This window comes from Cheilinus undulatus, linkage group 9, assembly GCF_018320785.1.
Source record: "Cheilinus undulatus linkage group 9, ASM1832078v1, whole genome shotgun sequence".
NCBI classification, from domain to species: domain Eukaryota; kingdom Metazoa; phylum Chordata; class Actinopteri; order Labriformes; family Labridae; genus Cheilinus; species Cheilinus undulatus.
Window position 1 is genome coordinate 10,917,171 of NC_054873.1, and position 20,296 is coordinate 10,937,466.

General features: G+C 37.6%; 1 protein-coding gene across 1 annotated transcript; it reads right to left on the bottom strand.

Moving 5' to 3' along the window:
• Nucleotides 1–577: 577 nt before the first annotated feature.
• On the bottom strand, nt 578–19,937 carry snx1a (sorting nexin 1a). The gene is made up of 15 exons (XM_041794975.1): nt 19,805–19,937; nt 14,712–15,696; nt 10,420–10,559; nt 10,140–10,215; nt 9,841–9,884; nt 9,414–9,555; nt 9,254–9,332; nt 9,063–9,138; nt 8,708–8,821; nt 6,918–7,011; nt 6,010–6,215; nt 5,748–5,891; nt 4,131–4,211; nt 3,964–4,035; nt 578–3,045 (listed from the first exon to the last, which is right to left on the bottom strand). Exons 1-15 carry the CDS (start codon nt 19,931–19,933, stop codon nt 2,995–2,997), a joined length of 2,433 nt encoding a protein of 810 aa, XP_041650909.1. The 5' UTR covers nt 19,934–19,937; the 3' UTR covers nt 578–2,994.
• Nucleotides 19,938–20,296: the final 359 nt, after the last annotated feature.

A 20,296-nucleotide genomic window follows, 5' to 3' on the forward strand; every position in this document is an offset into this window, starting at 1 on the left:
AGGCAGATTAAAATGTGTAATATTCCTTTAATTTTTTTGATGATGGATTTAACAGAACTCTGGAGGATGTTCAGTGCCTTGGATCTTTTCTTTTTTTTGTGCCATCCTCTGACTCTGAGTTGCTTGGAGTTTTCTTTTGTCTTCATTGTGTAATGGTAGCCAGGAATACTGATAACCAGTGACTCAACTGTCCAGACACAGGTGTCTTTGTACACATTCACTACTCAGGTGATCCCCCTTTCACTAATTGACTACTAGCACCATTGGCTGGACCACTGCTGAATTAAGTCAGTCACTTTAAAGAGGGTGAATATTTATGCAGTCACTTATTTTACATTACAGATTGTTTCAATTGACATTACTGTGTAGAAATCAGTTTTCATTTTGATATTTAAGAGGTCTTTAAGAGGCCAAATTATCTTGACCATTTTTGATTTATAATATCAATGAAAGTGTAAAACATAAAAGGGGATGAATACTTTTTACAGCACTGTATAGTAAATAAAACCAAATATGAGTGAAAGAAATCAACAAAAGTGGAGAAATAAGAGACCAAAGTCTGACATTCTTACTGAAATTTCCAAGTGTAAACAGTGCAACTTTTATTGATTTGTTTTTAAGAAGTTTCTGACACAGTGCACATTTCTGACATTGCTCTGCACGTTGACGAGAGATGATGACAAACAGTACGAGCCGCACAAACAACCACATAAGAGTGTTTGACAACAGCTGAGAACAGGCAAGCATCTTATCAAAAAAATTAAACAAATTAAAAAAGGTGCGCAGACATTACTGAGCGTTCTGTAATGACGACAGATGACACGGTGCAGCTCTTCTCTACAATTTACGTGTGTGCAAATGTGAAATTAAAGCTGTAATCAGAAGATGGCAGCCCTGTCTCAAAGAAATAAACTGATAATTTTTTTTCTTTTTTTTACTGTGATGATAAAAATCAAACTGAAACTGAGGCGTCATGGAAGAATACGATTTGTAATGACATCAGTACTGCTAGGTTTTTATTTGAATCTCCTGCTTGCAAAGTGGCATCCACAGCCCAGCCCTGCTACTGATTTCAAGGACTTTTTTTAGTGTTTTTTTTTTTCTTTTTTTGCATGTTGTCGCCCATTTACTACAAATCTAAACTACAGTGTAGTTTATAGCAAATCAGAGCATTAGTAATAACCAATTATCTTCTTTAAGAGTAAATGATTCATGCAAAAAGTGCTTTTGAGTCACTGATTCGACATTCTTCTGTGTGAAAATTTGCTTCTTTTCTTTATGGTTAACGGAAGCCACCAGTTGATTTCTAATGTTATAAACACAGTTATGCATCATTTTATAAGGTGGCCTTGTATTTGTGCACCCCTCGCTCAAGGGCGTTGGCCTGGTGGCTCCTTTCCCATGTCATTCCCCACTTTCTCTCCCTTGTTTACAGCTGTAATGACTCTAATGAAGGCATAAAAGCACCCTTAAAAAAATGACCTAATTTGGTATTTAACAGGCTCCTTTTCTATAAAACATTTGCAAGGGGGCATTTGGGGTTCAGGAATTCATAATCTACAGTTTAATCCCTGTTTTTCCAACAGCAATTTTTTTCTTTATTGACAATTATCTGCACTAAAAGGCATGCGATTGCAATCAGCTGCAAGCGATATATTAAGAGCATCAGCCTTGGAGAAACTGAAAAATGTGGGTCAAAACTTTACATCACAGACCAGAATAACTATGTGGTACCTTTAAAACTTACAGTTTATTAATTGCAGATAAATCTCAAAGCAGGATGCAGAATCCCACCATCCAGGCAGCTTCTGGTTTTGCAACATTTCGCTACGACTCCACAGTTAGCAATGAAATCTACAAGTGGAGACTTGAAAATTACATGACAAAGCTGATTCAAACATTGCATGTGTCAGCATTTCCTGTATCTCACTCAAAATGTGTCATTGTTGCTTGGTAATGCAGAAGAAAGCCTCAGTTGATGCTCTACTGTAATGTTTTACCGAAAAACGAAGATGCAATTTTCAGAAGGTTCGATTCAGAAATGTTTATTTTTAAGGACTGCCTTTCTGGGGGGAGAAGTATGAAGAAAGAGGGAAAATAAGTGCTTTATTTGTAGTAAATGGGCTGCAACATGTAAACACCAGTGTTTTTCTACAGTTTCAGCTTTGACAATCATTTTATCATAATGGCTGCTGCACTGCCCACCACTTTCTCCCAATCTGGATTATACCAAAAACATCATTCTGACTGAAAAGGCACAGACATGTGAAGTTATAAGAGTAAAGTTTGCACAATAATTGAAATCATAACCTAAAACATTGAACTCATAAGCTTGACCTACAATGCAACCCTTGACCACAGCTGTAGACCCTGCTAATCTAATGCCTCTCATTGCCCTGCACCCCCTCCCCTTCAGCATCGACATGATTTAAATCTCAAAGAAAAAAAAAGGCTGGTAATTACGAGCTCGATCAACCAGGTGGAAGTGCTCATTCTAATTCATTATATGGTTAGTCTTATCCCTTTGACTCATTTAAAAAAAATAAACAAAATGAGACTTTAGGCTGCTTCTACATCTGGGTCCCCAGAAAGATTTGATGAGAGAGCAGCCGATCTGTAAACAATTAACCACTGCTGATGTGAAGGAGATCCTGATCACTCGAGGGAGAAAATCCTGAGAACCGACTCGGTTTATTTCCCTTCTCTGGTGGAAATTTACGGAATAATTCGTCTCTAAGCTTTTCTCTTTTTCAGCGTGTCCATATCTTTGTATATGCAAACTCTTTTTATCTAATAAGAAAATAGTTGTGAAAGGTTAAATGAAAATATACAATTATTAATACAATAGAATACAGAGCTATATGTTAAAGGTGATTAAAAACTGGCTGATTGTATCTCCCTTTACAATGCATTATCCTTGGTTTAAAGGCAAGAGGTAAAGTGTATAAGAAAAAAGGCAGCCTGTTCAGCGTCCAGAAGGCTGGTGCTTGATGATTAAGCGATTGCTTTTGCTTCTGGTAAGAAAGCCTCCCAGTATTTTATCAGCTGGAAGAAAAAAGAGAAAACAACGTGAGGAACATTTATAAAAGACAGACAGGAAGCAGCGAGGATCTACAATGAATGTAAGGGCAATTTTTCTTCAGACCAAAGATGCTCAACAAAAATAGATTTTAAAAAACAGCTGTGTGAGCTGAGCTGTTGCAGCTTGAATCAGGTAGTGTTGCCTGTGCTGTTGAGTCACCAGCAGCTGCTTCTACAATAAGTCATGTAAGCACAACTAGATCTCAGAATGTGGTAACTTAAACCCTTGATTTGATTTATTTGATTCATATGCCCAAAAAAACTACAAGAATCCAACAAAACAAGACCAGGACATCCCAGATAAGCTTCCAAAAGCTTGTGCTGTCTTAAGGGTTAAAAGGTGTCCTGTAAGGATGATTAACAACAGTAAAATCCACCAAAATGATCTTTACTTATTTTGAAATTTATGACTTTTCTTAAATTGTCCCTACAAGAGAACAAGTGAAATGTTATCTTGACTAGTCTGGTGATACACTTTAAATTTCAAATAAGTTGCAGCTTCCAAGTGCACAACAGTTTGGAAAGCATTCTGGACTAAGCTCTTCAAAATAAGTTGTAAATTTCAACTCATCTTTTTGCAAATCCTTAATCTGAACTGGGTGTTAGTCCTGAATAATTTTACAGATTAAAAAGAAATCCTGATAACACATTCAGCCAAATGACTTGAAGTCAAAACTTATAAAACTGAATAAGAAAAGCTGCAAAGGAAAGGATTTATAACATTTCTTTAGAAATAAGAACTACTATGTAATGTGAGATAGTCAGAAAGCCATAATGCACAAGGCTTCTCAGTGACCTAATTGTCAACACCAACTGGTTTGACAGGACTCTTTGATGGTGTAGATATGAAACTTTCACGTTCGACTATAGAGAGACACTCACCTGTTGCTGAGACTGAAGCAGACACTCCATGTATTTAATTATCTGTCTTTTGAAATTCTTGGCTTTTTCTTTCTGTAATGATTAAATCAAAATTAACTCTTATATAATAAAACGATCGAAATCAAAGTTGCCCAGTATTTTCATGCATTTAGGATAAACATGAGTACCTCAAAGCGGCCGACTTCTTTGCGCACTGTAGCAGAAACTCTCTCAAAGTCTCTCTCGTACTGTGTCACTTTGGCCTCCCACTGTTCATAAAACCAAATGTAAAACAGAAAGCAATTAGTGTCAGTATTTATACATGTATACAGCAAGTTTAAATGTTGCTTTAAATTCAAAGTACAAAACATTCATGCATCCACTGTAACAGGTAACAAACCAGTAACATTGCCACACCACACAAAACGATTGACTTCAACCAAGAAGATATTAGACTGTTACAAATAAAGTTTATGTCCTGCAGAAAAGGAGCCCGATTATGCCATGACTGAAAACATTCATGTGAGCTTCTCAGTTAAAATAACTGAATTACATTCAGCCTTAAATAGTTAAAACGTCTGAATACCTTTTATTGTAATGTGAAACATAAATCTGGTTGGATTTTAAAAATCTAGCTCAAAATTTGGACTTTTTGATTGACAAAATTTACTTTCAGAAGTTACCAATTCACTCACACAGTACATCCCTAACTTTAAGGTCATTATAGGGCTAGACTTAACATTTTTTTTAAATTTGCCCTGGATGTTCATGACACAGTGTCCTGTCATACAATGAAACTAAAATACAGATTTTTTTTTTTTTATCACTAAACGTGGGACTTTAAGTATATTATCAAACCAGAGTCAAATTACTTTGAATTGATATCATATGTGATAATACATGTTATCAACTCAATTTCCTGATGACGTATTTACAGAAAATGTATTACATTTTTATTACAACCAGTTGTGTTAAAAGTACTTTTCAGGAAAATAGGACCAAACCCAGACATAAGCACACAATAGTTTGTAATTTCTCGAATCTAATTTTAAATGAGGGGAGCTGGAAGGCATGCAGCAGTCCTGCTACTAATAAAACACAGACAAAAGTTTTAACCTTTTTAACATTTCTTTTGCCTGATCTTCAGAACCATTGTCACTGTAAATAATTCTACTGCGCTACTCACTTTCAAATAATAATTTGTCAGTGCCTTCAGGGGAATTAACATTACTAGCAAAGAGTTTGTGGAGTCACACAATTTAAAGAGATTAATATTAGAAAAAAGAAAATATGGGTGACTTTGCAGATATGCCTGATGAAAACAAAATCAGCAGCAGTGGCTTTTGTTTGTGACTCCACAAATGCTTTCTATATAATGTCTCTTAAAACTACTCTAAGTTTTGATTGCTCATTGATGAGTTCATAAACAGAGTCTTGTTTTATGGTTGTATGAGGGTTTTGGTGGGTCACATAAGATTTTCAGGTTTCAATTTCAAGATACTAATTTAGGAAAGGCTGCCTTAAGCTGAAGTACAAGTATGCAAGTAGATAAAATTCCCAAGTAATAATTCATAACAGGACAGTTTACAGCAAATTTTAAGTAGTAATTTAAGGAGCAAGGCTCCAAGTTTAAAGTCAGTTACCATGACGATGTAGCCAGATTAAAAAGAGAGCCAGCTTTGTGATGTAATCTATCTGACTTAAGGCTAAACATATCAGGCTTACCCTATAACCTCATAGCATTGTACATCCCCCAGGTTTCCCAGCCTTGTATTGAGTAATTTTCACTGTTGTTTGTGTCGTACCTCAGCGATCTCCTCCTTAACCAGCTGCAGTTTGTCTGGTTTGTTTGCCCACAGCAGTTTAGCCTCGGTCTCCCTCTTCTTCTGCAGTGCCGCCTGAGCATCCTGCCAGCGCTGCCACGACTTCATCCGGTGATCAAACGACCCCTGCAGGACAGGACAGCATTATGTTTACATCTGGGAGTCTCAAATTTGAACAGCTAGCCAGGGCTACTGTCACTAATGGCTTAACTTTAAAAGTTAATCAAACAGGTTTCATCAGTACCCTAACGGCTCCGAGCAGGCGGATGTAATCCGCAATAACTTCAGCGAAGTTAAAGGTGTCGTTTGCGGCCTGGTCCTGGTGCAGCTGCTCCATCTTGTCCTCCACCTCAGCCAGCTGAGAGAGAGCTCGGGACAGAGCCGTGTTGTCCTCTGCGCTGCCCAGCATGGCCACACTTTTGGCGAAGCTGGCAGTATTTAACGACAGCTCTGGAGGACAAACATCGGTTTAAATTTTTCATCGATGAAGCTTAAGAGAAAGTTGGTTTCATTTTTTCACGCACACAAAGTAAGAGAGTTACATCCAAGGCTTCTGATGGAGAAAGAGATGGAAAATCTCCTATCATAAGGAATATAAAAATGTTCCCATACTGGTGTAGTTTCTGCAACCAGCTAATGCTGATCTCATATCTGTAAAAATTTGCAATTTGTCTGAAATCACCCTTAACTCCCTCAATGAAGTATGTATGATATCATCACAGGATATTGGTAGATATTAGCTTAAGAAGTTAAATATTTGTATCGGCAGATATGAAAATTTTGGCAGATATTTATGAACCATATTTTGGCTGAAATCTGCCTATATCAGCTGTAAATATTGGCCGTATGAACAAATAAGTTAGTGAAGTTTTAGGCTGGAAAAAAAGACCTACATCAGCTGAAAGCTTTTTCTTTAGAATGAACTAGTTTTTTAATTAGTTCATCCACAAAACTTTAAACTGTGTGTTATAAGGACTCAGGTTTTAGGCCTGAACTACATTTAAATATCTGTCTTGAGTAAAATCAATTTGTAAATATGGGCATATTAGGGAAAAATCCAATACCATGCAGTCCTACCCTCAAAACATTTCTCTTGCAGCTACCCAGTACAAGCCCATAACAGAAAGCATTTGTTTGACTGAGACAACTAACCTTTTCTGTGGACAACCAGAGATTCAACTAGTGCATGCAGCTTCCTGAACTGTTGGTCTGCAGACTCCACTTCCTGTAGTTTCTCCTCAAACCACTGGAATTGAAAAAAAAAAACATAATGAGTGAAACTCCAACCTCAAGTCTTCTTAGTGCTCTTTGGGTTTCAACTCTGCATGTTTCTTTGACTTGATTAAAGTAATTTTTCAATGATTATGATATTCATCTGTGGCTTTTAGGAGAAATCACACAACTACATAATGTTCAAAAGCATGCCAAGTCATACAATCATACTTTTTATTTAACTTTAAAAACTTTTTTAAACTTCCTAAACTTAAACAACAACCCAGAGCCTGCATTTAGTAGTAGTTGTATCAGGTTTTAGTGAGTGTGGGTGTGTCAGCAACTAAGCATGAGTGCTTGTGAATCTCGTGCCATCTGTTTGCATCTCTGCTAGTTAAACAATCCACTTCAAAACACACCCTGAGATGCCACTATTATGCAGTTATAGGATTTATTGTTAAAGTGAAATGGATAACAAACGTAAGAATGAGAAAGCAGCAGAATCTCAGTATAAAAATAGCCAATGTGAGTGTTGCCCTTGTTACTGTGCCGTCCTTCAATGTGGGCCAAATGCTAACACAATGCCAAATGAATGTGGGAAAGGGCATCCCAGGCCACCTCTAAATATGGTCTGAGTTAGCAGATTTAAATACGCCATCAAAGCATCTGGGGTGTTTACACGTGCTGTGTGGCTGTCCTCTTGTGACCTTATCATTGAACTCATGGTAATGCCAAGAGTAAACAAGATTTTCAGCTCTATTAGTTCACCAGAAACAGTCTAAAGATCTTTTGCATTCCATCACCTGAAATAGACACTTGTTTGATTATTTAAATAAGCTCACTATTTGCATGTTATTGGCCCTTGGAGCTAAGTGAAGAGGCATTTAGTATCAAAGTTCACTTTTTATGATACCAAATAGGGATGCAAATTACGTTTTTTAAACCAAAAGCTGAGTCTTGTTAACCTAACATTGCATTACAAAACATAGCAACTGTTTGAAATAAAATCAGCCTGTATAAAGCAGTTTATGTATTCCTTTACCATTTAGTTATGCTGTATTCTCCACTCTTTTCGATTTCCACATTCACAAATGACTTTATCGCGTTCATGCTGCTCCTGTAAAGTTACCACTCTCAAACACAATAATCTCCATTTCTCCTCTCATAACATAGAGCACTTGGACCTCTATCTTTCTGTTTCCTCCTCTCTCTGGAGGAGAGTTGCCCAAATACTTTGCCCAGTACTTTCCTACCAAATTTTCACCTGGGGTTCTGGTTTCACAACAGCAGGTGTATGGAGCTTGTTGTTAATACTTAGGTGTTTCAAAACCATCCAAAACCAACATGGTATTGAGTAAAATCATCACCAACCAGATAAACTTAAAATCTTTTTAAATAGTGATGTGAAAGCTCAACAAACATGAGCAGCATTTAATCAATACATTTAGTGTCTTTCCATCTCAAAGTATGTCAGGAAGAGTGTGAGGGCAGATGGAAAGATGGTCGACTAGTCAACTGACTGCGGATTAAGAATTTTTAGATGAATATTTTGGGGCTTTTTATGCCTTTATTCAGAGAGGAGGACGGTGAATAGAATCAGAAATGGGGATGAGAGAGTGGGGAAGAGATGTGCAGTAAAGGAGCCACAGGCAAGACTTGAACTCGGACCGCCCACATACATCCCTATTTATTGGAACTGAGAAAACTGTAATCAGTGGAAGTGAACTCACCACGTCTGACTCGTTCATCTTGATGGTCATTTTACTGACAGCATCTGTTGCTTTGTTGATCATCTTCAGGAAGCCTGCACCGCTCAGGGCCTGGGTGCTCACCGCTCTCGGCAACTGAAGACAAACAATGCAGCTGAATAAAAACAATGCAGCGGAATAAACGCTAGAAAATCAAGATGGACAAAGTTAACGACGGAGGACTTCTGCATGCCTTGGACAGCATTTCCTCAATTTTACCATAAAATGTATAGATGAATTATCGTTTAATCAGCATAAATTATGTGTGAGTGTGTGTGCCAGGCTGTTTTAAGCAGTGCCAAAAGTCTCAGGTGCTTCCAGCTCAATTTCAGCTTACCTCTTCTCTTTCCAGGAACTCTCTGACATCAGGATCTTGGAGAAGAGAAGGGTGATTAACTACTCTCTGGAGATACCTGTTCAATGAGAGCAAAGTAAATGACAGTGTGTAATGATTAGTTTCCCTCGACAATAAAAACTTGATGCAACTGAAACGTCATGATAAATCTTTGCTCTCTTCCCCTCTCTTACCTCTCCAATGCTCCTCTTCTTCTCTCAACAAAGTCTGCTGATGAGGAATCTTCTTTTCCCACCTTCACCTTTGTCATACCTGCACAAGAAAACATGCCTTCTTGTAACTGCTGGAGAAACTTACAGATTCAGAGAAAAAGGATGAAACTCAAAAGCCTACCCAGAATGCTTTTCTCTGGCGGAGGAGGCACGATGAAGCCATTCGGTCCATGTTTCTCAGAAAGTTTCTCATAGAGGCCGAGGAAGTCGCTGAAACGCCGCCGAACTGTGAATGTCTTATTGCGGAACATTGGCAGTGTGGTCTGAAACAGAACACATAATTTAATTGATTTTGAGTATTGGATTTCATGCATGTGAACTTTGGTTGGACAAAAACAAACAATCAAATAAATAAAAATCTAATATATCACTAAAATTTACTCTAATCTTTGTTTTCCTGGACAGTTTCTGAGTATTTCTTCTTTAATGCACCATCATGCTTTCCTTTTCAGTCCACTGTTATATTATATCTACTGAATAACTTAATTTATTTAAACCAAAGCTGAATGACATGGGGTTTGTTAAAGTTAGGAAAATGAAGATTCTACCTGTGTGGTTACTTTGTAGGCCATATAAGCATTCATCCCATCCCCTGCAGAGAAAGGTATTATTGAGTGAGATGAAGCAATTAAAAATGAGACAATAAACCTCCAAAACATTGTCTCTCTTTATTATTTCCTTCTTGGTCCTCTGTTTTATGCATGTTTCTAATGGTTAAATCAATGGCTCAAGCACCTTGGAGGAACGTTGGGAGGCTTTGGATATACAGTGCATGAATATATTTAGTAATACACTGGAAAAATCCTCATTAATTTTTCATTTACAGCATAAAAAATATAAACCTCACCTATTTTCTCAGGGTCTTTCACAGAGACAAAGATTTCAAATTTATCCTCCTGTTCTTCCTCTTCCATTTCTTCCAACTGAAAAAAACATTAAAAAGAAAACCAAACATTAGTAGCGACAATGCTCTGTTATAACCGCACACTTCTGAAAAATAAACTTATTCCAAAACGGGGACAGAAGAAAAATACACACTGCTGCAAATCCTTGAATTTGAACATTTCTAACATTACTCTGTTGCAGTTACATTGGGAATTTAATTCTGGCGTGGAATATGTGCATACCTCCTCCAGGGAAGCAGACTGTGGCTTGGCCATGCTGGCAGCAGCTGCTGACAGTGAGGGGGCGGACACAGACGGTTTGGCTGTCACATCCTTCTTTCTCTCGTCTTGAGGACTGTCAAGGGAAAGCTCAACTGTGGCTTCTGTTTAAGAGAAGATACAAACAAACAAACAAAAAAACAGACTGAGGTCATAATACACTGGATACAAACAAACAGAGAGTGAAATCCTTGTCTTGGGGCTGCTCAATTATGGCAAAAATCTTATACAATCTTACACAAGTATCTTATTCTTATTTGATGATATAATCACAATTTATGAACACTGGTTAAACATTGATTTTACAACTGCATCAGATGCTTTTATTCAACTTAAACACATGTCAAACTTTAACAGCCTGAACATGAAAGAGCAAGAAAAAAAATCAATGTAAATGACTGGAAATATAAGGGCATTAATGCATTAATCGAGATGGGATTAAAGTCCATAAATAGTGCATTTGTTTCCCTAATTGTATGTTGTATTGTCCCACTTAGGCTAAGCCTCTACAATGTCTCCATGCAGCCAGAGTGATGCATAATGATGACCCCACTGCAGCTTAACATCCGAATTCACTTAAAAATTCAATGACAGCTCAAGTCAAAATTCGTTGACACGTCTTGGTATCTAACATTTCACTTTTTACTGTTCCCTTATTTCCTATTTAACATACAAGAAATTCCTTTTTCCATGGTTATGTCATAATCCTCGAACTTAAGTACCTTATTTTCTTTCAAAATAAAAGCAGGACTACAACCATTCAGGAAGTCAATTACCCTTAGATTAAGACAGTTCAAAAGTCCAAAGAAAACAAAACTGGCTTTAAAAGCAAAACAGTGGAGAAAAAAGGAGATAATTACAATTTACTGTAGGAATTCTGAGATTATTTGCCTTTAAATATTTTAATGCTTATTTGAAAGCATTGGAAAAAATATAAACAAAAATAAAAATAATGTACAATGATAATAGATAATAGGGCTGAACGATTTGGGAAAATAATCTAATTGCAATCTTTTTTCGCAATATTGCAAATGCGATTTAATACGAATAATAGATTAAACTAGGGCTAAACAATTTTGAAAAAATATCTGATGGTGATGGATTTGCCTCATTTGGCAAATTAAATATGAACTGTTGTATTAAAGAGAATGATAATTCTATATAATTCTCATATTTCTCAAGAAACACACACAAAAATGAAGAAAATAGGATGTTTTTGTGTACTATTCTAAAAAATATGCCACTAGAATAATTGCATGATATGTAATGCACAATGTCCCTGCTGCGAAAAAAGTTTTAAACTGGTATTTTGACACAATAGCAGGTAAAAGAAATATTGCACCCTCTGCGATTTGAAAATGGTTGCAGTCCATATCGCAATTTAATCTAATTTACGAATAATTGCCAAGCCCTGATAGATGAATATTGAAAAATAACTGTTTTTGAGGTAGTGGTGATGTACTCTTGTGGTCTCAATATCACAACACTAAAATCAACACTAAAAACAACGAGCAAAAAACTATGCAGCACAGGAGTTGTTTTTACTAATTTTACTGATGTGGCAGAAAATGATCAGGTTCTTGATGCAAAAAAATGTTCAGATGTGGACAAAGAAACAAAATACAGACAAAACCAATTATGGATTCTCTATTTACTGTAATCAAATTGTCCTCTATTTTTTAAAGGTAAATATCAAACTTTGTTGTTTTTAAAATACACATTTTCACAGGCAGTACTCTGAGCTTAAGTGTCTCAGTTAGTGACATCTTTATTTGTACAGCAGGAGGCATAGCTCAAACAACATGAGCCTGATGAAAGGCTGCCATGCTGCACCCTCTGAGCTTCAGGTGCTCTGAGCTTTAGCTTTGGACTCCTGTACACTGCAACAACCGTTTTGTACCATCAATAAAAGTTGAAGTGAATGTGTGTATTTAGGATTTAACTTGTTTTACAGTATTGTGTATCAGATTACATATAACCATGTGTCTTTTAGTTCTGTGTGTGGTAATCAGCACAGAAGATAAAATGTTTCTGTCAGGAAGGGACAATTAATCTCATGACATTGACCTTCCACTTAATATACAAGTGCATGCATGTAGAGACTCTGCGTATCTGTTGTTTTTTTCTGCTTCCTACTCATCTAAAACTACATAGAACTAAGTTGTATGAGTGCCAGTGCTTGCAAATTGAAGTCAGCACTCCTTCTTTAATTGGGCCCAGCCCGTCTGTTATTTACAGTAAATAAAATGGGAACAACCACATTTTTAAACATCAAATGCTGTTTAAAAAATAAATAAAAATTGCATAAAGCCTTTTGTAGCTGCAGAATGAGCAGCATCAAAAGAGATAAATGCCTTAAGTAATATCACATGTGTCAAAGTTGGTAAAGTAGGCAGGTTTAAAAATTATGTCCCCTCTCCTCCTCAGAATTAGCAGCCCAAGGCTACAGAGTACTAGGGTTTACATCCAAATGTACTGCAAAATTCAAACATATTTTGAGAAACCTGGTGCAAGAAAATGTTCATTTATACATGTTTCCATCCATTACTGTTATGCAAGTAGAAGGAGTCAACATATTGAGCAGTAGCTGGAAAAGAAAATCCCTTCAGAAGGAGCAGGTTCAGAGCAGCACTGTATTAGGGATGACAGCTGCCTTCACCTGGAAGAGGAGGATTATCACTGCTGAAATGGAGAGGTTTGAAAAACTTTTTCTAAACCTACGTTCACTTGAAAGAGTTGTCTTATTACAGCATTTTACAGACGTTATCATCCATTTACTAAATGTGTTCCCACTTCAAAATGTTGCATTTTCCTTTTACTGATACACTAACTTTTCCAAGAAAGTGTAAAAATGTTTTATTTTGCCATATTTTGAGCTTTTTTCATCGAATTGTTAGGTTTGTTTATGTACAAACTAAAAATGTAAATAAAAACTGGGGAACTGAAACCTTACTATAATCCACCACGATAGTAGACTAGCCCTTCCATATATCTAACAGCACTGCTAGCGATACAGCAACATTTTGGCTACTGTACTGCATTAATTTGACGAATAAAAGTGTAACATAAAAACCTCTCTGCCTCTACCTCAACAACCAATCTTGAAGGGGACACAGATATCAGATTACAAAGCTGTAGTTCATAAGGGGATTCTGCTACAAAGAAGATCAAATAGAGCCATGTGGGTTTAAGATATTGACAATAAAACGACTCCCTGTTCGAGCCTGTCAGTAAACATTTGTTTCCCATCATCCTTGGTATAACTCTCTTCATTTCCTGTTCCCTTCAAACCATCCAGCCTCTTACAAAAGGCAAATGTTCGTACAAAAAAATAAACACAGAAGAAGAGAACAGATATGCCCTGATATAACCATGTGGTTTTTGAAAATGTAGTTGCTCCTAGTTATGCGTTTGCTTTCTTGCTGACTAAACACTAGCCACACTTTCATCTGGAAGTTCAGTTATTTGAATGAAAAGATTCTCACACACTGAAAATAACTAAAATAAGAGGATAAACACCTCAAGGTCTGAATAGACGTATCTACATGTGCTTTAACTGAACGTGCCCTTTGTTTCCACTGGTCTTAGAACACAAAATCCCAAAAAATCCTGATGATTTCTTTAGGGATATGCAAAATCACTCAGCCAAATGATTAGATTCAGATCCCTTTGTGAATGGCACCAGAATTACTGGTCAGATAAACTAATAATTAGTTAATTTAGGCCCACAAGCCCATGCAAATGCTCTGCTTAAACTTAAATGGAGTGGCCTGTCAATAGTGGTTTTGGTTAATGGCAACCCTCATGCTGAAGCATCAGTTATGGTAACATTTATTTTGATTTATATTGAGATCATGATTATTAAAAATGATTAATCCTCGAGTTTATATCTGCAGCACACGCATTAAAACACTTTGAGTTCTGAAAAAAGTAATAAATAAATAAAAAACGGAAAAGTTAGCCACACTTGGCAAACAATGCCACGTTTACTAAGGATGCATGATGTTATCAGCATGATATTGGTATAGGTTTTTTACAGTGTGTGAACACTGAGAACACTAGACTGCACTGGCTTTGTACCGAAAATAAGCTCTGCCAGTGTGAAAAGTGCCAGCTGTGGACGCAGGTTTTCTATTTAAACTGTTTTCAAGATGTTTTCTTAACTCTACATTTCAATTTTTTGTTCAGTAAGATCTGACATGAGCCACCCAGGAACATCCCCAAATTTAACATAAGGAAGTAAAAGTTAGTCCCACCTGCAAAAATATCCGGCTCCTCCTCAGAGTGGACTCCATTCGTCTTGGAGTTGGCAGCGCTGGTGGCTGTGATGCTGGGCACAGTGGTGACGGCTTCCTCAATGAAAATATCAGCAGGTTCTGGAGGACTGCTGTCCAGCAGGGGTACACCTATGTTGCTGCTATCTCCAGCAGCTTTGGTTGTGACAGATTCCTCCTTCTGCTCTTTGATGACAGTTTTCTTTGAGGTGGCACCCAGTGGTTCACTGAACAGATCGTCATCAGTTTCACCAAAGAGGCTTTTCTGTGGCTGTTTGGCAGCTTTAGTCTGTCGTGGGTCTGAGAATAAGTCGCTTCCCTCATCTTCAAACAGATCAATAGTTGCTGGGGCGGGTTTTTTAACTTCAGCAGCAGGTGGAGCATCACTAAGCAGGTCAACCAAAGGATCAACAAATGTGTTGCTGCTTGGTGCCTGCTCTGGGACAGTTTCCTGTTGTGTGTCAGTGGCCAACAAATCTGCACTGAGGTCAATAACTGGGGCAGCGGGAGTTTCTTCTGCTTCCTTCTCTGCATCACTCTCTATGTCTTCCTCTTCAGGTGGTTCTGTAACACCGCTGGTCAGGTCACTTTTTCCCATTGCTGTTTCTACTGCTTCCATATCTGCTGCCACAGCTTCCTCTTGCAGGGCTTCAGTTTCACTTCCAAATATGTCGACAAATTCTTCTGAGGGTTCATCCAAAGGGATTTCAGTTGAGTCTTTTGCTGCGTCTGCAACGACACTCTCAGCAGCGACTGAGTCATCAGGCGAGTCGGTTATGTTGTTCGTAAGGTCGACAAAATCATCAGAGGGTTCGCTAACAACTTCGCTTTTTTTCTCTTCCGTTGGGCTGCTGATGGGCTCAATTATAGGGTCATCCATGATGTCAGTGGGAGAGTCCATTAATGCATCAATGGACTGACTGGTGGGTAGCAGTGTGGGGTCCATTTCGACCAAAGGAGGGTCACTCTGGAGAGGAGAGCAAAAGGGGAAAAATAATTCATTTGAAAAAGGCTGTCATTTAAATTCACATGGCTGTTACTTTTTGTATTAATTTAAAGATGATAAGATCAAATAAAAAAGAGGCATATTTTGTACATTCTTTCAATATCAAACAATTTATGTCCCTAAAGGCTAAAAAGTATGCAACACAAAGCCAGAGGTCCCTTTGAAAGTTCAATTCCTTTTAATGACAGAAAAGCAATGTCATGCTGAATCATTCATCAGACTAAAGCTCAAAAAGAAAACAATGATTACAGTTTATTACGTACACCCAAATAAACCTTAAGCTCTCTAAATATTCCTCAATTAGTCCTTGCTTTGATGAAGGTTGTTAAGTTTTGTGTTTTGTAAAGAATTGTGTAACTTGCAATAATAATTATGTGATCCTCTCACCCAGACCTCCACCGATTTTAATCTATGCTCCACCAGATTGCTAACTCGTCAGATTAAAAGTGTTTAATCTAAGCTATTCAGTTTTTTTTTTCTAAACTTAAGGATACCAGAATAAAGAAACAAAAGACCCAATTGAAATTCTGGTTTATCAAAACTCCAATTAAAATCTCAACAACAAATGAAAAATAACATATTCATAATACCACAATTCCCAAGCAACAGACTGGTCATTAAAAACAGTAACTCTGTGCTATCTCTAAATTAACTGGGGGCAGAGTTGTGTATATTGTGGTGTTGAGTCTCTTGTAGAATGGGAGAGCAGGTCTGTTGGCTGTTTTGATCGTTCGTCTACTAAACCCTATGATTAAAAAACCGACCGGCACCTGACAACCTGGGCTGTGCACGGGGATCTCTGTTTACGGTTAGAAACAATTGAAATGTTTAAATCTTAAACATATCGATGCATTTTTGAAAGCTACAAGTAATGGAATTAGGTTTTGACATGATCAAAGCTCCAACTTTTAGTTTGAACTGATTCTGGCACCCCTGTAGACAAAAAGTGTGTCTTTGCTATTGTTTATCCTTTGTGTGGATCAAGTTTTTATTGCTGTTGATTGAGAAAAGCTGTCAGGTTTTTAGCCTGATAAAAAGAAAGTTAATGGTAGAACCACTAACAGTAATACACTTTTAGGCAAGACAATCTATTTAAAATATACATGGACAATTTTCATTTTACTTTATTTAAGGAATACATTTTTTCATAAAGGGAAGGTTTCATTTTTTTTATGACATTTTAATGTACATATCAATGTTAAGCAAATAAGTGTTAATAAATGTGCCTGAGTGACATTTCGTATTCATCCATGTGAATGTGACCTAGAACTAACCTTGTTTTAGTTCTCTTTATAGAAAAAAAGAAAATGCACTGTCTATCACCATTCAGCTAAAAAAAAACACACACACACAAAACAAGAGCTATGAATTGCTTCCCATATTGCCCCGCCCTTGGTATTATTAGCAATTTCAGTGTGTTTTATAGGCAGACATAAACTTGTGACAGGATCTTTAACTGTAATGATAAATGATGAAAAATTCAGCTTCACTCCATGTGATTGTTGTAGTATTGTAGAACAAATGACACTTTACATTAAAAAAGGCAGTGCTCCTGAAATTAACAAACTGTCAGGAGGATTGGGGCTCCCAAATTTAAGGTATTGCTTCCAGGCTGCACAATTGAGACCTCTGATTTCATTGATAAAGGATTAGGCATATACTCGATGGATCAATATTGAAAATAAGCTTCTGCTAGTGAACTAATACTATACTAATAATAACTTCAGATCCGTCTTTAAAGAAGACCCAAGTGGGTGAAAGTATAAAAACAACTTTAAAAGCCTTGAGAACTATACAGTCATTTTTTAATCTACAGGAAAAAAACATAAGCTATGAACTATGATATTGGTTGTCTTGGAGGTTTTGCACCACTTCACAAAGTTATATAATGTTCAAAAGGTGGTCTCAATATGGACTAAGACATTTGCATCAGTAGCTTCACATTGGTGAACTTCAATCCTTCGAACAAATGAGACATGATTCAAACTCCTGCAAACTGATTTGTTTTAATGTTTGCAATTGAGCCACTTTCTGGTGCTACATCAATATTTTTTAAAAAGTAAAACTCCTTCTCAAATGAACCTCTTTTTTCAAGAGGTACAATCCAGCCATAATATTAAGATAGTGATCTCAAAGTGTATATTACATTCTATTTGGATTCAAATAACAATATATAAAGAATAACTGGAAGACTGAAATTGGCACAAGCATTACGCTTGAAACCTGGGAACAGGCATGGGATGAAGCACATTTGAGGCCGGCTTCAATATTTTGAGGGAGTTTAGGTAGAAAATTCTAACTAGATAGTTTAAAACACCACAAGTCACAGTTATCTGACCCTTTTTGGTTCCATTTAAGTGCCAGAGAAAATGTGGACAGCACTTAGGCAATCATACTCATATTCTGTGGTCATATCCAACACTAAGTGGATACTGGAAGGACATATTTGATGCTCGCAAAGATGTTTGTTTTCACCACGAGATACCCTCAAAAAACAGTTAACAGAAATAAAGCATATTAACTGAAATCACATTATTAGCAGCCAAAAGCTATCACAACTAGGTGGTTAAACCTGGAAACCCCATCATATAATGGCTGGATCCAGAAGGTACTGGAGTCATATTAAAAGGGACCAAAAAAATCAGATATCCCTTACGGCTTCATAGGTCAAAATGTTTAAAGAGATCAGCACCTGTAACACCTTTGCTACTGCAAATATATGGCAAAGAATTTACCTTATGTAATATAAACAAGGCAACTTACACCCTTATAATTGATTGGAAATTGTTGCAGCTGGGTGGTTCAAAAAGGAACGTGTCAAAAGGATGGCATGTCATATTTATGTTGTATTTGTTATGTAAATAAAAAACAAGTAAAAAATATTGCAAAAGAATCTTCTAAATCAGTAGCCTTTTCTTAAAGGTTGAGCAAATATGTAAAGTCATCAAACAGGGCTGTGGCTGCACCTAAGGCAAAACAGGTAAGGAATCACTGAGAGTCAGTTAAAGTAAGTTATATTGTAAAAACTACTGTGCAACTAAAGTCCATACTAAAGCACTTTTTATTGCATAAGGCTACTCTAAATCTTCAAATGACCACCGCCTAGTCAGTCCCCAAATATGACTTCAGCTTAAGGCTCTGTTCTTCGTAACATCTATAAACTGCTGAATAAGGATTTTTGTGCAGCAGTTCAGTCCAGCGCAAGGGGGGAAAAAAAATCAAAAGACAGCAACTTTCCAATCTGTCCTCTGAACTTTGACTGTAAGAAAACATCCGGGTTCTGACCATGTGAACACTGCTCACTCACATGACAGGAGGCTGCTTGAGCCAGCTTTTTACTACCCATTCAAATATGAGACTGTGAAGTTTACACCACCACTCCATAAAGGGTTAGATAATGTCATCTGTTTCAATAAAACCAAAAACAATACACGGCTGTTTGCTAATCTTGCTCTGGTGTTCTTGCTTCGTTTGTTCCGTTTTTAACCATGAACACAGATGGAAAAAGTCTATAGAGAGGATATTTCACGTTTTAGTGCAAGTAAACCTGGGAGACAGATGGCACAGATATTCAGTGGTCAAATAGGAACTATAATGGATGCATTTTGTGTCATCCGGTTTCCAAATCGACCTGTTAAGTCAGAGCGACACAGTTCTCCATTTGCAACTTTTTCAGGAAGAAATCGATACATCCATGGGCGTTTGCAATGGTGTCAAGGATCACAGCAAGCCTTTAAAAAGCCCAAAACTGTCGGAAGATAGCACAGGTTCGCTACGTTTAAACTTCATTGCTCTTTTTGTAATTTAAGTTAACTAACATGCTGTGAGTAACTTCAGTATAATAACGCTATCTGGCGTTCTTGTACCGTTTGTAAACATTGTTTTCTGACTTTTACTTCATGGCTAATAATCGCTTTATGTTACCTTGTCAAACTTTTGCTAAAAGCGCCCCATTAGCTTTCTTCGCTGGCGCTAGCTAAGCTTCCTACCTTCACTGACAGTTAATGTCAGTTAGCCAAATCACAGGCGGCTTACGCTAGCTGGAATTAAACCTCCTCCAGTCACATACCGAGCTCATAAAGAGGTCTTCTCCGTCGTCCTCATCACTGTCTCGGCCTCCGACTTCTTCAGAGTCCAGCACATCTTGGTCCTCGGAGTCGGGGAACGGAGGAGGACTGCGCTCCGAGCTGGTCGCCATCTTCAATCTCTTTTTTTTTAACACAAGGGGAGGCAACGTCAACGGCTCCCCTTTTGCTCACACCCAAACGTACTCAGTCCACTTAGCCTGCTAGCTGCTAACTCCGGGCAAAGCAGTGCAGCTCACAGTGTTGGTAGTTGGGTTCAGGATTGACTACAAACAGACCGACTGGCCGACCGGAGGAGACGCTCGAGACGTGTAAACCAACCGCCGCGCGCTGCCTCTTTACTTCCTGGTCCTCCTTCTTTTCAGGTTAGCTTCAGCCGTTAGTTAGCTAACCCTAAGGATTGGGAGTCATGAGACACATTCAGCGGCGGAGATAGTGACAACAACCGGGACCAGGGGTGAAAGATAGACAGTCTT